Below are 21,727 nucleotides of genomic sequence, written 5' to 3'. Positions count from 1 at the left end.
TCATTCTGAATATAATGTTACTAAGAGCTGGTCCTTATTAGACACTTGCTATGATAAATAGTCATCTCTTTTTTATACAACTTGGTTTCCTTGGAGCTAATGATTCCTCACTTTTTCATTTGATTATTTAAATTACATTCATAGATTACTTGATAAAAATTTAAAAAACAAGTAGTATATGTTTTTACTATTTGTTTTATGCATAAACATGTAGCCATGATTTCTTTTTTAAGACAGACATATAAAACACACATATATACATATTTATAACCTCATTTTTCACTTTTTTAAGTCATTATTAGATTTAATCATTATCAGTCTTTATAACAATTTCCAGTTACTTCATAACATTTCATTATAAGACTATGTGATAGTTTACTCATGTTCCTCTTGTGTTGGACACAAGTCTTTTTCAAATTTTTTAATAATCTTTCTTTATGTTTTTCTTTTCTTCCCCTTTTTTTAGTTGATGTATAATATTATATAAGTCACAGGTATACAATATAGTGATTTCACAATTTTTTAAAGGTTCTACTCCATTTATAGTTACTATAAAAATTGGCTATATTCCCTGTGTTATACAATATATCCTTGTAGTTTATTTTATATATAATAGAATTTTTTTTTACATTCTTAATAATGCTCACTGAGTACCCTTCTACATAAATCTATGTCTATATCTCTGATGACAAGTTCCAAGATGCAGAATGGGTTTAAGGCTTTTGATTTATACTACTTAGCTGTCCTCCAAAACTTCTGCCAATCTACATTTGTACCTACAATGTATTATGTTCATTTTACCACACACTTACCAGCAGTAATACAATATTTTTTAACTCTTTCACCAAGTGAGCAGGAACAGATTTAACATGTATTGACCTTAATTTGAATGTCCCTATTAGTTATGTTATATTATCTATTTATGACTTTTGACCCTTTTCTATTGGGGTATCACATGTATTCGTGTGACTTTTAATCTGGCAAAACTTGCATATGTATCCCATTGTCATAGTTATGATAAATGTTTTTTCAGTCTTAACTCTTCTGCAGTCACACGTTTGTTCTTCCTTCTCATACACCTGGTACCTAGATAGGCCTTCCTTAGCTCAAAGTTGTGTAAATGTTGACCTATGTTTTCTTCTCTCTCTCTGAGTGGCTGGTATTATGGTTTTATTGTTAGTAATTATTTTAAGTAGCCTAAAAGGGATCCTTTAACAATACTTCTATAAAAGCATGAGCAAGGACTTCCCTGGCGGCGCAGTGGTTAAGAATCTGCCTGCCAATGCAGAGGACATGCGTTCGATCCCTGGTCCGGGAAGATCCCACATGCCCCGGAGCAACTAAGACTATGAGCCACAACTACTGAGCCTGCGTGCTGCAACTACTGAAGCCCGTGCACCTAGAACCCGTGCTCCGCAACAAGAGAAGACACCACAATGAGAAGCCTGCGCACCGCAATGAAGAGTAGCCCCCACTCGCCCCAACTAGAGAAAGCCCACGCACAGCAACGAAGGCCCAATGCAGCAAAAAATTTTTTTAAAAGCGTGAGAAAGCAGGAGTGGGGGGACCTCAAGAATATAAAGGTGGCTTAAAATCAAATAACTTTCTATTTATCTTTTAACTAAAATATTTCAACATACAAGCTTTATTCCTTAAATATAGGTACTATATGGATCAAAAGCAATGTAACACTTTCAGGTATATATGCTAATACAGCTTAATTTTGAAAAGTTTTACTTACTTGTGGTCATGATGTTAGGAGGGCAAGAGGGTATTCCATGATCTACTGCCCATCTGTAGGCTCCTTCTCCAACTAAAAAGCTAACAACAGAAAAATTACTCTTTTAAAAATTCATAGTGTCATCTTCTCCTACATATTCAATAAAGTAATATAAGTAATATAGTAAGGCAACTGAAAAAATTTTGCAATACCTCAAAATGGCTACATGCCTAAAAAATTCTTTTAATTTTTCCCCAAGTTAGAAATTTTACAACTGGAAATGGTACAATATCATTTGCAATAACTAACCAGTAAAAATTGGCAAAATGCAACATAAGAAGTAAAAATAGTTGATTTCCCAGTGGAAAATACTAAGATTTATCTTGGATCAACTGTGGTTCTCAGTTTATGTACAAGATCTATTTCATCAGATTAAGAGTCAAAGCTTAAGTGAATGTCTTCAGATTTAGTATTCTTGCCTAGTATAACACCTGGATCTACCCAAAATGAGTGGGGTACATCCAGAGATGCCCAAACACAATGATATGCACTTACATTTCTAAGCCTCGATGCAATAAAAATATATATATGGCTGTCAGAATCATTTTTACTGTGGTAAATAAAGCAGTGTGGTATGTCCCAAAAGTAATTTTTTTAAGTCCCAAGCTGCAAGTTTTAACATAACAAAGTGAATAAAAGGATACTGTTAGCTAACTGTAAAAGACTTCCTTTCAAAGATTTCAAATAGCATGCAGGATAATTAACCACCCCATTCCCTAACACAGTAATAGCAAGCAGTTACCATAATAATCAATCACTTCATCTCCTTCCACAGCCAACTTCTTAAAGCTCTCAGCCAGCTAGTAATGGATTCCTTGAACTAGTGCCTACTCATTAGTTTCCTGCTCCCTAGTTTTTGTTTCTGTTCCTCTAATCATTCCAACACTAAAAACTCAAAGTAATACATATTGAAGTCTTTAGATTTGATTGTTCATAAGAAGATCAATGATAGATTAGAAGAAGAAAGTCTAAGTTGATACTCAGAAACATATCCAAATGGTTCCAATGAGAAACAAATTGGTTAAGCCAATAGTTACTACTATTTTCCAGTATATATGAAGGTGAGAATGGAGGGAGCATTAAAAAAAGAGAGAAGAGGGAGAGAGCCAACAAGAATACCTCTTCAAACTTCCATTTTTAAAAAAAAATCTAAAGGACTCCAAAAATAGAAAAGTTCCTCCTATTCCTGTACCAAATGAAGACCACTGCAAAGAAACTGCAAAGAAAAGCTGTCACATAAAGGAAAATGGAAGAATAACTGAGGTAGGAACTTGGATGCAAGTTGAGCTGTCCCGACAGCATTTGTAGCACTTCCTTCTGCTAGAAAAAGACTTTGATATAAGAAATAAACTCTCTTCACGTGAAGACGTAAAAGAGATGCTGAAGTATTAAATTAAATGATCAGGACAGAAGTTTGGAGCTGAATCTAGTATTCTCAGCACTCCCATTCGTCATTTGGGGTTCTATCCCAGCATCTGGAATTGAAAGTATTTTATAACATAAGCTTAGTTTTATTTTTCATTTCTTAATCATTCATAGGTTTGATTCTAAATAAAATTAGTTTGCAGTTGTCTGCTATGCAAGGTTTTAAATACATTAGGCGTTGTACAATATTCACAGGAAGGTGAATATTTGATGCCATCTTACGGATAAGAATTTTGAGATCTTGACCTTTCCTTACTACCAAAAATTACTTGTCCAGTAGTTTGACATCACACAAAATGGCATATAACTGCTTTTGAAATCATTTTAAAATGCTAAAAAGCTACGTGAGCTTTCGCTAAAAACTATACTATCAAGAATGAAAACTCTCTTCCCAGAACACTGAATGCAGCACCAGTTCAAATTTTTCTCAAATATTCTTCTGACTCTCCAAGGAGAAAGCTTTCACAGAAATTTCACCTCAATTCACTAGAAAAATCCATCGACTCCACCTTGTTAACACATCCGGAATCTGACCACTTCTCGCCACCGCCCTGGTCTGAGCTGCCATCATCTACTACCTACAGTGTTGAAATGGCCTCATCACTTCCATGCTCACCTTGCTCTGTCCCCTGCCCCAGTCTAATCTCAACACATCAGCCAGTGACATCCTTGTAAAACACAAGTCAGGTAATGACATTTCTCTTCTCAAAATCCTGCGAAACCCCTCATGAGGACTCTAGCATGAAAACTGGAGCCTTCACCAGGATCTCCAGGCTCCCAAGTGATCTGGTCTTCTCTGCTCCCTCCTCCCCTCATCTCTTCTTCCTCTTGCCCCCTTGCTTACTCTGCTCCAGCCTCTTACAAAACACAAACATGCCAAGGGGACTCCTGCCTCAGGGCCTTCACCCTGACTGTTCCCTGTCAGGATCTTCCTTATTTCCCAAATGGCAAATTTTCCCATCTGTTTAAATACATCTCCCTGATGAGGCCAATTTAAAACTGTACCCAACACACTGCTCCTCTACCCAGTACTCCCAATGCCTCTCATTCTTTTTTACATTTTTTCTTTTTTTCTACCTTCTCACATACCACATAACTTTATCACTGATGATATTATCTGTTGTTTATATCTATCTCCCTCAAATAAACTGCAAGCTTCACAACAACAGGGATCTTTGTTTTTCATTGATATCCATGTATGCTAAGCATTTAGAACAGTGCCTGAAGCACACTAAGCATTAGAAAAGCATTGGCAAGATATTCAACAATAAGCTAGGGTGTCAAAATTCTCTAAAGGACAGCATTTTCCTTGTGTTACGCTCTCCTTAATTTACACTAAAGCAAGTCTAAAGTGTTAAGAAACAAAAGCAACACTACTGAGACCAGCACTGAGTGGGATTATTAAAACCTTCAACAAGCTGAGCTATTGAAGTGCCAGCATAGCCAAACACCTGAAAACACAGTGAGGTCAATTAACAGTTTCATGGATGGGAAATTTTCAAAAACCATGACACTATGTAGTCAGTCTAAAAATGTGCAATTTAGTGATTCAGAAAGCTCTCAAAACTGCTTAAAATGCATTATGCTGGATGAGAAAGATACAGGAGAAAATGACAGCTGCCTCTTTGGACTTAAAAATGGATTTCTATATATTTTACCTATTACTTCTTTATCATAAATGCACAGAACTGAAGAAAGACCACCAATTTGGTGGCTACTGATTATTTAAAGCTTACAAACACATAAAGTGCAAATAAGGGAGAACCTGCTGTATGTGGAAATAACACGTAATGACCAAATTAAATAATAAGGATTTAACTCTTCTTAAAATTTTTATTACAAAAATTTTCAAACATATACATTACAGAGAATAGTATAATGAACCCAAAGGATCATCACCCATTTTCATCAATTGTTAATACATTGCTAATCTCATTAATTTATATTCCCACCCAGATTATTTTGAAGCAAATCTCAGATATCATATAACTTCAAATATAAATATTTTAGCATGCATCTCAAAAAATAACTTTTTTAAAAAACATAACCACAACATAACCAATTGACACCTAAAAAAATTAACAATAAATCCTTAGAATCAAAATAGTTTATTCAATCGATGTTCACATTTCCCTGATTGTCTCATAAAATTTTTGCTATTATTGTTATTTTTGCCTTTTAAACGATTTTGTTTGAAGGGGAACCCAACTAACCCATCCATACCTCCTGATTAGTTGATAGCTCTCTTATGTTTCTTTTAGTCTATAGGTTTTTAAATTTTCTTTTCACATTCATACAACAAAGGTACTAAAATCAATGAATTTATGAAATACAATAGGTTAAATAGTATTTTTAAATAAACAATGTACCAAAAATTAAATTTGCATCTCAAAAAATCTGAGGGTCTAATGAGCAATAATGCTTTTCTAGCTTTCCCTTTTTCACCAAAAGAAACATAATTTCCAAAAATTATAACTTATTCTACAACATATTAGGGTAGCAGTCAGCAATTTTTTTTCTGTAGAGGGCCCGATAGTAAACAGTTTGGGCTTTCTGACCAGATGTCTCTGCTGCAACAACTCAGTTTGGCCTCTGAGGAGCACAAGCATCCATAGACAATATGTACACAAATGGGTATGGCTGTGTTCCAATAAAACTTTATTTACAAAAAACAGGCAGTAGTCCAGATTTGGCCCACACACCATAGTTTGACAACCCCTGTTTTGGATGGTTGTGCCTATCAAAGTTGTACCCTATCAAAATGAAGGAGGAAAGAGTAAAAATAATAAGGAGTAAAAATAATAAGGAGTAAAAATAAATAAAATTTATTTACTTCTACAAATAAAATAAACATAGGAAAATACGACACAGTTTATGATAGTAGGCCCACCAAATTTATGAGGATATCATATGCATGCTAAATATATTCTACTAATCTGACCAAACACCAATACTTAAATAATATATCATATCATGGTGGCAATAACCAGAAAATTAAAACATAAAAAATTATCAGCTAATAGAAATACCATTCTGCCTAAAGTTTTGCTGAGGGTTTTTGTAACAAAGCAGTAAGAGTTTATAAAATTCTAACAGAATTTAGATACAGCTGAAACAAATACACTCCCTGTCTTCCTCAATGAGATATATAGACAGATGAACTTTTTATTTAAAGACTTCTTAGAAAACACCCAATGACTTGCTGCCCCCATAGAGTCACCTGCCTCTTCAACAGATGACACCAGAAGACCAGTTTCTAAGTCCTTTTGATAGTTTTTCTACCTCTATGCCTGGCATACAGGAAGTAAACAAAAAATATTTGCTGAATGAAGGAATGGGTAAGTGAATGAATAACTAAATGGGTGTAAACATTACTTCTTACTATTATAAAAGGATTCTACTCTATGGGTTCTAATCTGCTGCTTCTAATGTGATAAGGACAGACTCCATAAATTTTTAATAGCATAACAGTGTCAAGTATGGTACTCAGTTTCTTTGTTGGCAAAACGTATGTTACCCTCATAAATCATATAATGATTTTATGAGATAATACACACAAACCACATAAAACAATGCTTCTCACAGTGTACAAAGGCAATAAATTTTAGCTATTATCATTATAGAAATTAGATATCTAGACCTATTAGGGTTGTGTGTAAACAAGCTTAAAGTAAAAACATGATAAATTTGTTTTATTTATTTAGGATACTCAGGGAATTGGGTTTTTTTTTTAACTACTGCAGGTATACTGTGAACTTGCAGGTATGTGAGAGATTTATGCTTCTGGACAAGATGGAGTAACAGGGAATACATTTACACTCTTGCCTGAACCGATGGAAAAGAAAAATCAGATAAAATACAGAAAATGATAGTTTTCAGGCATTAGACAGTAGGGAGCATAGGACAGTGATCCTTAAAAGAGGAAACAAACAAGGTAAACCTTATGATTGCCCTAGTTTACTGCCTGGAGACTTTCCAGCCACAGCACAGGAACAGGAACTCAGGCAGAGCCCTGCAGCCTCTCTGAGTTGAAGACAGAGAGCTGGGCATCCAGAGAAGCCCAGGTGGCCGAGTTCACAGGGCAGAGAACCAGAGAGGAGACAGCTGTGCAGAGAAACGACTCAAGAAATCTACAGAGTCCGCCTATAGTCTTCAGCTGAGTACAGATCAGTGTACGTGTAAGATGAAATCATCCAAAGCCTGGGAAAGAATAACATGAAAAGTTTTAGAGGAAGCAATCCCCAAGTTCACACAGGGCCAGAAACAGCTCCTGTTCCCACCAAAGTAAAAAACCGCATTCTAGTTGCATCTGTTATAGTACTCAGAAAGGTTTTGCCCAACAGCAAAGCAAAATTAGCTCAAGGCTAAATGCTTCTCTAGTTGCATGTAACAAAGTATAAAGCAAGACCTGAAAGGATGAAACTGTCTCTAAATAAATTAACCGCATCCTAGAATTAAAATACAGAAATATCCAACACAAAATAAGGCAAAACTCACAATATCTGGAATCCAATAAAAAATTACCAAACATGCAAAGAAGCAGGAAAATGTAACCTATAATGAGAAAAATCATTCAATTGAAAACAACCCAGAAATGACAAAGATGACAGAATTAGGAAACAAAGATACTAAAACAGTTACTATAATTGTATTCATATACTCAAGAAGCTACAGGAAATATCAAACATGTTAAGTAGATACATAGAAGACATTTTTTTAAGGTGCAAACTGAACTTCTAGAGATTAAAAACTACAATGTCAGAAATGAAAAATAAACTGGATGGGATTAACAGGTGATTAGATATTGCCAAAAAAGAATTAGTGAATTTGAAAACAGCAATGGAAATTATTCAAAATGAAACAAAGAGAAAAATGAATGGAAAAAGTAAACAAATTATCAGTGATCTGTAGGACCACTACAAGAGGTCAAATATGTGTAATTGGAATTCTGGAAGATAGAAGAGAAGGGGGGATCAGAAAAAAATATCTGAAGAAGTAATAGCCAAAAATTTTCCAAATTTGATGAACTATATATCCCTACATATTCAAGAAGCAAAATGAACCCACACCAAAGACATTACAAGAAAGCTACAGACCAATGTCTCTCATAAACATAGATGCAAAAATTCTTTACAAAATGTTAGCAAATTGGATCCAATAACATATAAAAAGGATAATGCATTATAACCAAGTGGAGTTTATCCTGGGAATACAACTGTTGCTTTAACAATCGAAAATCAACCAATCACTATATTAACTGACAAAATAAGGAAAATTATAAGATCATTGCAACAGATGCAGAAAAGCATTTGAAAAAGTACAATCCCCATTCCTATTAAAAACTCTCAGCAGGGAGTTTCTCAACACGATAAAGAGCATCTATGATAAACCTATAGCAGCCATCGTATCTAATGGTAAAAGAACAAATGCTTCCTCCCTAAGGCTACAAAACAAGGCAAGGATGTCTACTCTCACACTTTGATTTCACATTGCATAGGAGGTGCTAGCCAGTGTAATAAAGAAAAAGAAATTAACTAAAGGAGTTCACATTAGAAAGAAGAAGTATCTTTATTACTTAAAGAACTATCTTTATTCCCAGAAGACAGAACTATGTAGAAAATCTTATGGAATCTGTAAAAACAGTATGAGAACAAATGAATTTAGCAAATTCCTAAGCTAGAATATCAATATAATAAAATTAATATTTCTATATTGGCAAGGAACAACTGGTATTTGCCTTTTTAAAATATGCAATTTATCACATCAAAAAGAAACACTTAAGTATAAATTTGATAAAAACTGTGCAAAATCTGTATACTGAAAATTATAAAACACTGTTCAGAGAGGTTAAAGAAGACCTTAAAAAATGGATAAGTTACAAATCTAATCAAAATTCCAGCAGGTTAGTCACAGAAATTGACAGACTAATTCTAAAATTCACATGAAAATGCAAAATGCCTAAAATGGTCCAAGCAATTTTGAAAACAAAAAATAAAGCTGAAGAACTATGTATGTGAGAAAATTAGATCACTAGTTCCAGACAACTGTAGGATCATTTTATGATATAATTTTAATACAGAGATGGCCATCACTTTTTCACATATATTTTATCTTTGTAAAATATAAAAATATTGCACATATCCCCTTTGACAATTGCCTCATCTTGTTCCCTCCTTTCTCCTTCCTAGAGGTAATTATGGTGAGTCTGGTAACCTTCTTTCCAGAACTTTTTTGTACATCTATGTACATGTTTATGTAGACTTAGAAAATCAGAGTGCCAGCATACCTCAGAGATATTGCAAGTTCAGTTCCAGACCACCACAATAAAGTGAATATTGCAATAAAGCAAGTCACACAAATTTTCTGGTTTCCCAGTTTATATAAAAATTATGTTTATACTATGCTGTATTTTATTAAGTGTGCAATAGCACTATGCTTAAAATAACACTGTACATACCTTAATTAAAAAAGTTTATTGCTAAAAAATGCAAACCATCATCTGAGCCTTCAACAAGTCATAGTAGTAAATAACATTAAAGATCACTGATCACAGAACACCATAACAACTATAATAATAATGAAAAAGTTTGAAATATTGTGAGAATTACCAAAATGTGACACAGAGACATGAAATGAGCAAATGCCATTGGAAAAATGGCACCAATAGGCTTGCTTGAAGTACAACTGCCACAAACCTTCAATTTGTAAAAAATGCAGCATCTGTGAAGCCCAATAAAATGAAGTACGCCTGTACTGTATATGTTTAATACTATGAAGGAATATATGAGAATGAAAAAAGCTAAAACTGAGGACAATTGTTACCTAGGGGCAGGGCCAGAGATGGGGTCAGGGTAAGGGTATGGGACAGTGAGATGGATAAGGATGCCATTAGAAAGGGTCCAGTCTAGGCAGCTTCAAATCTCTTGGTAATGTTTCATTTTCTTAACATGTTTCATTTTCTTAACATGGGAAACAGGGATATCGTGAATATACTTGGGTAAAAGGTTTCAAGATTTCTCAAAACTACATTAATTTATTTTCTATGACTTGAAATTATAACAGTCAAATAAAGTGATTTCTATAGTACCACTGTCACAACTTTCAACAGAGAGTATTAATGTAACTTTAATGTGTTCAGGCATGCTGAACACATATAGTACTAAAGTATAAGATGGTTGAGGGTAAGACAATATTGACGCATATTTGTTTATATTATTAGGCATGTTAACAGGAGTGTAATTACATTTTGCAAACAGAAATTTACAAAACTATTTAAGGATGAAATACGATGGTGAGGATTTGCTTTAAAATATTATAAGAAAGAGATGCATGAGATAGATGAAGGGCAAAAATACTGTTAATTATTGGAGCTAGATGGTAGGTTCATGAGGGCTCTTTAAAATGTTCTCTCCACTTTCATAAATATTTGAAAAGTTCAAAGTTTCTTTTAATGAAAATTATATGTTAATGCTGGAGAAAAGATGTAATTTTACTAATTTTAGTGTCACAATATGCTTCTCCAGAAAAGAAAAATTACACACTTTTATATTAAGAACTTCTCAAGATTAAAAATGAGTTTAGGGCTTCCCTGGTGGCGCAGTGGTTGAGAGTCCGCCTGCCGATGCAGGGGACACGGGTTCGTGCCCCGGTCCGGGAAGATCCCACATGCCGCGGAGCAGCTGGGCCCGTAAGCCATGGCCGCTGAGCCTGTGCGTCCGGAGCCTGTGCTCCGCAATGGGAGAGGCCACGGCAGTGAGAGGCCCGCGTACCACAAAAAAAAAAAAAAAAAATGAGTTTAGACTCTGGTCTTAAAGATACTTTAAAGTTTTATAATAAAAAGACCCCAGTTGAACACTTATTAACAGCAAAAGCATCTCTATAATCAACTACAAAACCTAAAATTAACTGATCTCTTTTCTGCTTTAATCCACAATATTCTATTCCAACAGGAGCTCTATCAAGTATTCAAAATGTTCCAAGATCACAGAACAAAGCGTGTCTTCCTCTCAAAGGCAAGCTACTGCTGGTGTGTAACCAACTGCATCAGCCTTCTGTGGATAAAAATAGCCTTCAAACACCGCATGCACCAAAGACCAAAGACCCAGGGAAAGTCTAAGAACAAAGCAGTTACCAGGGAGGAATTCGGCCGGCTGAGAGCTTGCCCTTCTGCCCTTCACACAAGAGTCTGTTTGCAACTGAGACTGGGTTCTTGATTCCTATAAAATAAAATTGGCAGAAAATGAAGTCAAAAAGTCTTCAAGTTTCCCACTCAATTCTGTGGCAGTTTCAATATGACAAATTTTAAATATCATGGAAAACTTTCTTTAAATATACTAATGAAAACCGTTAATTATCATGAAAAATAAGGATCAAATTGACAAATATATGAATACTTATAGATATAAGAACAAATATAAAACATACATTCTCATTTTATCATGTGCTACAGCAGCAAAGACTGAATTTGCAATAATACAAATTTAAATTAAGTTCCTTTTTAATAGATTTCAGTATAGAATTTTAAAAATAAACTGAAAATTTGGCATCTATTATCAAAACCATGAATTTCCTCTAAAGAATAAACATGATTACAAAACAGCTTCAAATTTACTTTGGGGAGAAAAATTAATGACCAAAATTTTAAATCTCACCTGCAAGAAAAAATAAAGAGAAAGTCCTACAAATGGGATAAGGGTGGGGAGAGGCCAAGTATGTACAAGATTGAGACTTAAAATACGGTTCGGATTGTTTCCAGAAGGGAAAACAAAATGTGAACAGTGAGAAAAGGGTGCTTACCTAGGAGGAAAAATAAGACAGAAAGTATTAGCATGAAAAAAATTGCTAGCATGACAATGACAATGACAAACATGACAATGATGATGATAGAAGACAGTGACAGAAACTTAGGATCCAGTATACGCCAGGCCCAGTGTCAAGTCCTTAAATGTATCAGATTATTTAACTGATCCTTCAACTCTATCGCATAAGTACAGTTATAAACCCTATCTGATTACTGAGGAAACATTTGCACAGGTTAAGTTACCTGCCCAGGATCACACACTGAGATTTTAACAAAGGCAGCTAATGTCAGAGACCATGCCCTTAACCACTAACCTATGGATGCCTTTCAGAACACTATTAATAACAACAACAAAAAGAAAAAAAACAGAAGTGGGATACAAAGAGACTAAAAAACCTCAAATTAAGGTCACCAGATTGCCTTAAAACAAAACTAGATATTTAGCTAAACACCAAAAACTTCTCTGCCCCCCCAAAGAATGTATGAAGTAGCAAAGAAAGGAAAAGGTTAGATCTCTGTACTAGCTCTTTTTTTGCGGTACACGGGCCTCTCACTGTTGTGGCCTCTCCCATTGCGGAGCACAGGCTCCGGACGCGCAGGCTCAGCGGCCATGGCTCACGGGCCCAGCCGCTCCGCGGCATGTGGGATCTTCCTGGACCGGGGCACGAACCTGTGTCCCCTGCATCAGCAGGCGGACTCTCAACCACTGCGCCACCTGGGAAGCCCTGTACTAGCTCTTAAAATAAATTTATTTCTGTATGTGATGATACAGTATTGTAAAGACATTAATAATTACCAAATTAACTTACAAATTCAAAGCTATAAATTCTCCATCAAAGCTTCAAAAGGATTTCTATGATGCATGACAAGCTGACTCTTAAATTCATCAGGAAAAAAAAAATGAAAAAAATTTTTTGTAAAAAAACGAAGAGGTATTCACCTTACAAGATAACCATTTTTTATTAAAAGCTATTCTAATTGAGTGTGGTTTGGGTACAAAATAGACAAATATATCAATGGAATAGAATAAAGCTGAAGTTGAGACACAAACACATGTGCATGTGGCTATTTAATACATGATATAGATAGTATTTCAAATGAATAGGAAAACGGATGGACTATCTATGAGCGGTGGAAAGAACACAGAGTGATGGGAGTCAGAAACCAGCTATCAATTTATCGCTTCTCAGCTATAAATTCACCCTTGGTTGCCTTATGGGTGAAAGTGGATATGGGCCTTTTAACTATGTTTCCTTTGCCAGCTGGCACACGGGTCAGCTTTGTCAGTAGAGGGCACTGGAGACACCATGCAGGAGGAAAAGGTGGCCTGCCAGCCAGGCTCCAGGAGAGCACCAGTTATTCTCACTATCTGGTCCACAAGGTTCTCTCCAGTGCTAAGTGCTTGCGGGGTGCAGCTTTCTCCAGCATTTGGCTACCATGTTTTCCCCAACTCCTGATTCAGGCCACAGCAGCATAGCTGACAGCCCCAGAAAGAACAGGACCAGGCCCAGCTCAAGTCACTGATCCCCACACCTTCTCCTCAGCCCCATAGCAAAGCACCCTGTGGGGCTGGCTGTCTAGGGAGCCAAAAGCCCGATCCTCATCCTGCAAACAAAGGTTTAATTCCCATGGCTTCCTGGCCTCTGTGTGCCCACCTATCAGCCTGAGGCCCCCAGGATTGTTTCTGCTCTCACAGTGACTGTGGCCTGGGTAACCCAGCAAAAAAGTGGGCTGTCAAACAGTCAGCTGCAGCCACACCTTTTTCTGTGAGGTCTGAACTCCCTTCCAACTTTATCCTTACCTGGGTAGTCTCCCTCTGCCCTTTACATTAAGCTTCTCCTGTTTAAACTGCTGTGTGGTTTCTGTCCCCTAGGTGGACCCAGACTGACACAGTAACCTTGGACAAATTACTAAATCTCTCCTGTGGCTCAGTTTCCTCACCTATAAAATGGGGATAAAAGTACTGACCTCAGAAGGTTATCATGAGAACTAAATGATTTAACATACATGAACTACTGGAGAACACTGCATGGTATGTATGTAATACTCACCCAATAAATGGTACTTAATATTATTGTTACTGTTGTTATTCAATAAATTATATAGGGACAATTTGCTGATCAATTCAGAAATTGATCAACAAACAATGCATTCAAGAAGCCAATGAAAAATAAATTACACATGTATTTGAAGAAAATGTAAGTGACTCTAGTTACAGTTATGAGTGAGATAAACCTTAAGAAATGCAAAATACAAAAGCCACAAAAGGGAAAGTAATAAGTTTGACAAATAAAATTTTAAATTCCAATATGATAAAGCACGTTATAAACAGAGGTAAAAGGCAAGCCACACAAGAAGTATAAACAGTTCACAGAGAAATGCTAATGGCCTTTAAAAATATGAAATTTCATTAAATACCAATAAAACCTCATAATAAAAGAAATTAAAACTAATTGAAATGCTGTTCTTACATATTACAAAAATCAGAAAAGATACAGAAGATTGGAACAATGAATAAGCAAATTGACCTAGTTGACATACATAGAATACACACCCAACAACTGCAGAATACTCTTGACGTTCACATGGAACATTCATCAAAATACGCCATAAGCTGAGCCATAAAGCAAGTCTCAGAAAGTTTCAAGGGGTTGGAACCATTCAGAATACATTCTCTAACCACAGTGACATTAAACTGGAAGTCAATAAAGTCTTTAGGCAAATAAATTTGACAACTCCTATGAAAAAGACAAATTCCTTGGGAAACACACATAAGAAAAAATATAATCTTATAACTGGTAAAGAAATTGAATCCCATTTATTTAAAACTTCCCACAAAGAAAACTCCAATGATTCAAAATAACTAATGCATTTTCCAAACAATTAAAAAACATTCCAATTGTACACACACTCTTTCAAAGAACAGAGGAGAAAAAAATCCCAACTCATTTTATGAGGCCAGCCATAATATGATTCCAAAATCTAAAAAGAATATTTTAAGAAAGTAAAATTAAAGCCAATCTATTATATAAACATAGATGTCAAAATCTTAAACATCAGTAAATCAAATCCAGTGGAATGTGAAAAAGATAAAAAATTACAATCCTGACTTTATGCCAGGAATGAAAAGTTGGTTTAACATTCAAAAATCAACCATAAATTCCATCATATGTAACAAAATAAAAAAGAAAAGCCAAAGATGCAGAAAAACACTTAATGATATTCAATAACCCATTTAAAATAAAAATTATCAGCAAACTAAGACTAGAAGGAAATGTCCTCAATCTGATAAAGAGCATTTATGAAAATCCTACAGCTACCAGCACACAGTATGGTGTAATATCTAATGCTCTCCTTCTAAGACCAGGAACAAAGCAAGGATGTACACTATCACCGCTTATATTCAATATTGCACCGAGTGTCAGAGCCAGCACAATAATGCAAGAAAAAAAAATTTTTAATATTAGAAAGGAAAAAAAAAAACTGCCATGATTCAAAGATGTGACTGTGTATATAGAAATTACAAGAGAATCTATTTTTCTAATTGCTTGAATTAATAAGTGAAGTCATCAAGGTCACTGAATATAAGTCCAATACACAAAACTCAACTGTATTTCTAAATACAAAAATAACTGTATATTAATTTTTAAAATATATATTTACAATAGCCATCAAAAAAAACTTAATATCTAGAATAAATCTAATAAAAAGGGTGTATAAGACATCTATACTAAAAACCATAAAACACTGCTGAGAAAGAAATGAATAATATTTATACAAATGCACATATTTCATGTTCATGAACAGGAATATGCAATATTGTTAAGATGTCAGTTGTCCACATATGGTTTTATACATTCAATGCAATACCAGTCAAAATCTCAGCAGGGTTTTATTATGGACATTGACAAGTTGATTCTAAAAATTTTATGAAAATGCCATAAACTTAGAATAGCCAATACAGGGGCTTCCCTGGTGGCACAGTGGTTAAGAATCCGCCTGCCAATGTGGGGGACATGGGTTCGAGCCCTGGTCTGGGAACATCCCACATACTGTGGAGCAGCTAAGCCCATGCGCCACAACTACTGAGCCTGCGCTCTAGAGCCCGCGAGCCACAACTACTGAGCCCATGTGCCACAACTACTGAAGATTGCATGCCTAGAGCCCGTGCTCTGAAACAAGAGAAGCCACGCAATGAGAAGCCCACGCATTGCAACAAAGAGTAGTCCCCGCTCATCGCAACTAGAGAAAGCCCAGACCCAACACAGCCAAAAATAAATTTATTAAAAAAAAAAAAAAAGGGCTTTCCTGGTGGCGCAGTGGTTGAGAGTCCGCCTGCCGATGCAGGGGACGCAGGTTCGTGCCCCGGTCCGGGAAGATCCCACATGTCGTGGAGCGGCTAGGCCCGTGAGCCATGGCTGCTGAGCCTGCGCGTCCGGAGCCTGTGCTCCTCAATGGGAGAGACCACAACAGTGAGAGGCCCACGTACCGCAAAAAAAAAAAAAAAAAAGAATAGCCAATACAACTGTAAAGAAAAAAAAGAAAAAGGAAGTTGGAAGTCTTACACTATCAAATTATCAAAATACAATATAAAGCTATAGAAATCAAGACAGTGTGGGACTGGCAATAGACAGATTAATGGAATAGAAGGTATAGAAACAAACCATTACACATACAGTCACCTGATTTGCCAACACAATCCTATGAGGAAAGAACTGTCCTTTCTATTGACAATAGCAATGAGTCATTTGGATATCCATAAGAGGGCAAAAAGTTAGTTTCGGTTCCTACTTCACTCAAATTAATCTGAGCTTGATAAGAAAGCTAAATGTGAAGGGTTAAAAACAATAGAACTACTAAAAGAAAACAGTGGAAGCTACCTTCAAAACTTTGGGTAGGCAAAGATTTCTTAAACAAAATACAATAAAAATTAACCATAACATTAAAGGTTGATAACTTAGACTTCATTAGAAGAGTGAGCAACAGACTGGGAGCAGATATTCACAATACATGTATCTGACAAAGGATCTGTATGAAAAATATATAAGGTACTCCAACAAATAAATTTTTTAAAAATCCAATAAAAAGTATGCAGGGGCTTCCCTGGTGGCGCAATGGTTGAGAGTCCGCCTGCCGATGCAGGAGACACGGGTTCGTGCCCCAGTCTGGGAAGATCCCACATGCCGTGGAGCGGCTGGGCCCGTGAGCCATGGCTGCTGAGCCTGCGCATCCGGAGCCTGCGCGTCTGGAGCCTGTGCTCCGCAACGGGAGGGGCCACAACAGTGAGAGGCCCGCGTACCGCAAAAAAAAAGTATGCAAAAGACTTGAACACACTGCACAACAAGGACATCTAAATGGCCAATAAGCATATGAGACGGTTCTCAATATCATTAGTCACCAGAGAAACTCAAATTAAAACAATAATACCACCACACACATATCAAAATGACTAAATTTTAAAAAGAATAACAGTATCAAACATTGGCAAGGATGCAGAGTAACTGAAATGCTCATACATTGTGGGAGTATAGATTGTAACAACTACTTTCTAAAACTGTCTGACAGTATCTTCTAAAGCAAAGTACATATGTACTTAAACTTACCATTCCAAATCCTAGGTTTATACTCAAGGGAAATATTAATAAGTGCATATGTCTACCAAAAGACATGCCCAAAAATATGCACTGGAGTTTTAACAGTCAAAAACTAGAAATTATTTAAATATCCACCAAGAGAATAAGTTATTTTATATTCATGCAATAAAATGCTATTAACACAAAAGAAAAAACTACTATGACACAAATCATAAATCAATCTCACAGGCATAACATTAAGCAAAAGAAACCAGACACAGAGGTGTACGATTCCATTCACAGGAATTTGAAGAACAGGCAAATTAATCTATGGTGCCTAAAGTCAGAATTAATGGACAAGGGGGAATGGGTAGGAGGAGAGTACAAGAGGTATAAACTAGGAAGAGGCATAAAGAACCCTTCTGGGAGTTTGGAAATGTTCTATATTTTGACATGGAAATGTTTTATGTCTTGATTTGGTGGTGGTTTACATGGCTATATACATCTAGAAATTAATGAAGTTTTATACTTAAAATCGCTTATATGTGGAATCTAAAAAATGGTACAAATGAACTTATTTATAAAAGAGAAATATAGTCACAGATGTAGAAAACAAACATATGGTTACCAGGGGGAAGGGGAGGAGGGATAAACTGGGAGATTAGGATTGACATATACATAATATTATATATAAAATAGATAACCAATAAGGACCTACTGTATAGCAAAAGGAGCTCTACTCAATATTCTGTAATGGCCCATATGGGAAAAGAATCTAAAAAAGAGTGGACATATGTATAACTGATTGACTTTGCTGTATAGCAGAAACTAACACAACATTGTAAATCAACTATACTCCAAAAAAATATATTTTTTTCAAAAATCTGTGCCCTTCATGTATATTTTGTTTAATAAGTAAACAGCAAAACATTTGTATCTTACACGTACTGATGTGGAAAAAATCTCCAAGACATCCTATTTAAAGAAAAAAAGAGGGCTTCCCTGGTGGCGCAATGGTTGAGAGTCCGCCTGTCGATGCAGGGGACGCAGGTTCGTGCCCCAGTCCGGGAAGATCCCACATGCCGCGGAGCGGCTGGGCCCGTGAGCCATGGCCGCTCAGCCTGCACGTCCAGAGCTTGTGCTCCACAACCGGAGAGGCCACAGCACTGACAGGCCCGTGTACCGCAAAAAGAAAAAAAGAAAAAAAGTTTCATAATAATATGTACATTGATTTTTTTAAAATATGTGCAAAACTATGTTTCTCTTACATATAAATATGGATAAATGCACATTATTTTACTGGTTAAACCTCCTATGGAGAGTTTTGGAAGGAAAGATTTGGAAGACCAAAGGTAAATTTTATTTATATCATCTGAAGTTTTTAACAATAAAAATATATTATTTGTGTATTCAAATAATTGCAAAACTAATAGAATATCCTAACTCCCATTTTACATGTCTGTAATCTCTTGAGGAGATGGAGGAGAATGATCAAACTCTAACCAAAGACTTGGACAAAAGCTATTTCACTGTTTTCTTTCTATCTGTAGGTAAGATTTTCTGTTTTAAATTCCATAAAAGAAAACAATGTTTGTTTTCAACACTATTCCAAGTAAGAATGAAGAAAACAATTGAGCTAAGTCTTTAGGAGGAATGAAATGGTAATATTCAGGTTTTTTCTAAGAATAGAGATAATGTGTTATAATGTTCACATACCACTCAGTGCTCCAACAGCTCCAAAATTCAGGGATTTTCCATCCATTATGCTGGCATCACACTCAATTTCACCCAGGAGATTTAGATTAGATCCCATTCCTGCATTTGTAAAAGGAGAATCCTAAAAGATAAAAACAAACATTAAAATACCATTAGTCTTAGAGAAGAATTAATGTCAACACTTCATAAACTCTTCCAAAAACTAGAAAGGGAAAGAACACTTCCCAACTCATTGTATGATACCACTGCAACCCTGATTCCAAAACAAAGCAAAGATATCATAAGGAAAGAAAACTACAGGACAATATATCTTGTGAATATTGACACCAAAATCCTCAAGGAAAGCAAATGCAGCAAAATATGAAAGGATTAAACACCATGAACAAGAGGGATTTCAGGAAAGCAAGTTTGGTTTAATATCTGAAACTCATTGTAATACACCATGTTAATAAAATAAAGAATAAAACAAATTTTTAAAACATGATCATATTAATAGAGAAAGAGTATTTGACAAAATCCAATACCCTTTCATGAGAAAAACACTCAACAAACTAGAAATAGAAGGGAACTTCCTTAACATGATAAAGGGCATCTACAGGAGTCCAAAGCTAACATCATATTTAATGGTGAAAGACCCTTTCCCCTAAGATCAGGAACAACACAACAATGTTCACTCTTACCACTTCTTTTCAGCATTATAGTAGATATTCTGAACAAGACAATTAGGCAAGAAAGAAAAACAAAGAGCATCTAGATTAGAAAGGAAGAAGTAAAATTACCTCTATTGGAAGATGACATGATCTTGTACACAAAAAATCCTAAAAACTCCACTAAAAAACTATGAGAACTAATAAAAAAGTTCAACAGGATTGCAAGATATAAGCTCAATATGCAAAAGTCAGTTGTATTTCTATACCTTAGTAATAAAAAATCTGAAAATGAAATTAAGAAAACAATTCAATTTACAATAACATCAAAAAGAATAAAATAGGAATAAATTTAACAAAAGCAGTGTAAGAGGTGTACAGTAAAAACTATAAAACATGGTTTAAAGAAATTAAAGACCTAAGTCAATGGAAGGACATCAATGTACATAGAACAGAAGACTTAATATCTTTAAGATGGCAATACTCCCCAAATTGGTCTGATTCAACACAATCCCTTATCAAATCCTAGCTGCCGTTTTTTGCAAAAATTGACAAACTAATCTTACAATTCATATGGAAATGCAAGGAACTAAGAATAGTCAGAACAATTTTTAAAAGAAAAACACTTTTTTTCTTTTAAAAATTGAAGGCTCACACTTCTAGGTTTTATAACTTACTACAAATTAATCAAGACAGTGTGATATGGACATATAGCTAAGGATAGACATAGATCAATGCAATAGAAGTATCCAGAAATAAGCCTTACACTTATGGTCAATTCATCAGGGATGCCAAAACAATTCAATAAAGAAAGGATAACTTATAAGAACCTACTGTATAGCAAAAGGAACTCTACTCAATATTCTGTAATGACCTATATGGGAAAAGAATCTAAAAAAGAGTAGATATATGTATATGTATAACTGATTGACTTTGCTGTACAGCAGAAACTAATACAACATTGTAAGTCAACTATACTCCAATAAAAATTAATTTTTTTAAAAAAGCAGAAAATACTTCTTTACTGGGTTCAGCAATTTAGTAAGTGAAAATATATATGCAATAAAGTTTCAGTTACAGTATTAAAAAAAAAGAGAAAAGAAAGTATAGTCTTTTACATAAATGGTGCTGGGACAATTAGATATCCAAACGCAAGAGAGTATCTGAGTCAGAAATCACAGTCAATGCAGAAAAATTAACTATGTTCTAAGCTAAGACCAATATTACCTAGGAAACCAGGGCAATTCTTTACCAACCTAAAGATCACCAAATGCCCAAAATTATCTACAAATGTCCCCAGTTTCCTGGATCCAAGGAAAACTGACCACAACATTAAGACCTCCCTAATGTGTACCTATAACTTGAGCAAAGGGGTCAGGTATTTGAGACCAGGGCTTTTGTTCTAATGCAGTTAGAAAATCTAATTGTCCACAGAATTTTAGAAGATCACAGACTGGAAAACAACAAAAGGTCTGTATAATTAAATAGAAAGTGAGTGATACAAACAATAAGTACTTTGAGGATTCAAAAGGAAATGGCCCAGTATAAGATGAAGAAGTTAATAGCAGACTTCCTGAAGGATGTAAAACAAAACTAAAGACTGGTCAGGGAGCTAGAAAATTCCACTTGGTGGATATGCAGGGAGCAACACATAGGCAGCCGTAAAGCGTCAGAGTCACAGAAGACACATTTCGGAAACATGGTTGGCTGGAGCCAAATATGGAGATTGCTCCATGCCACTCATCAGAATCTGGACTTGATTGGGAAAATAATGAGAAGCCATTCA

The 21,727-nt window shown here is 35.4% G+C and overlaps 1 protein-coding gene across 5 annotated transcripts in view; it reads right to left on the bottom strand.

The window, feature by feature from the left end:
* The window catches only part of TASP1 (taspase 1), a 296,551-nt gene that overhangs the window by 234,304 nt on the left and 40,520 nt on the right, over positions 1–21,727 (bottom strand). For all 5 annotated transcript variants that reach the window (XR_009559115.1, XM_060285375.2, XM_030872548.3 and 2 more), the window contains 3 exons: positions 19,295–19,415; positions 11,337–11,421; positions 1,742–1,821 (listed from right to left, as the gene is read on the bottom strand). Coding sequence is in view for 4 of the 5 variants with exons in the window: in XM_060285375.2 (XP_060141358.1) it covers positions 1,742–1,821; positions 11,337–11,421; positions 19,295–19,415 (286 nt within the window). In the remaining variant the exon portion in view is untranslated. The remainder of the gene's footprint in view (positions 1–1,741; positions 1,822–11,336; positions 11,422–19,294; positions 19,416–21,727) is intronic.

The sequence above is a fragment of the Globicephala melas genome, chromosome 15 (assembly GCF_963455315.2).
Source record: "Globicephala melas chromosome 15, mGloMel1.2, whole genome shotgun sequence".
NCBI lineage: Eukaryota > Metazoa > Chordata > Mammalia > Artiodactyla > Delphinidae > Globicephala > Globicephala melas.
Note: the sequence above shows the minus strand (reverse complement) of the source record. Positions and strands in the feature narration are given on the sequence as shown.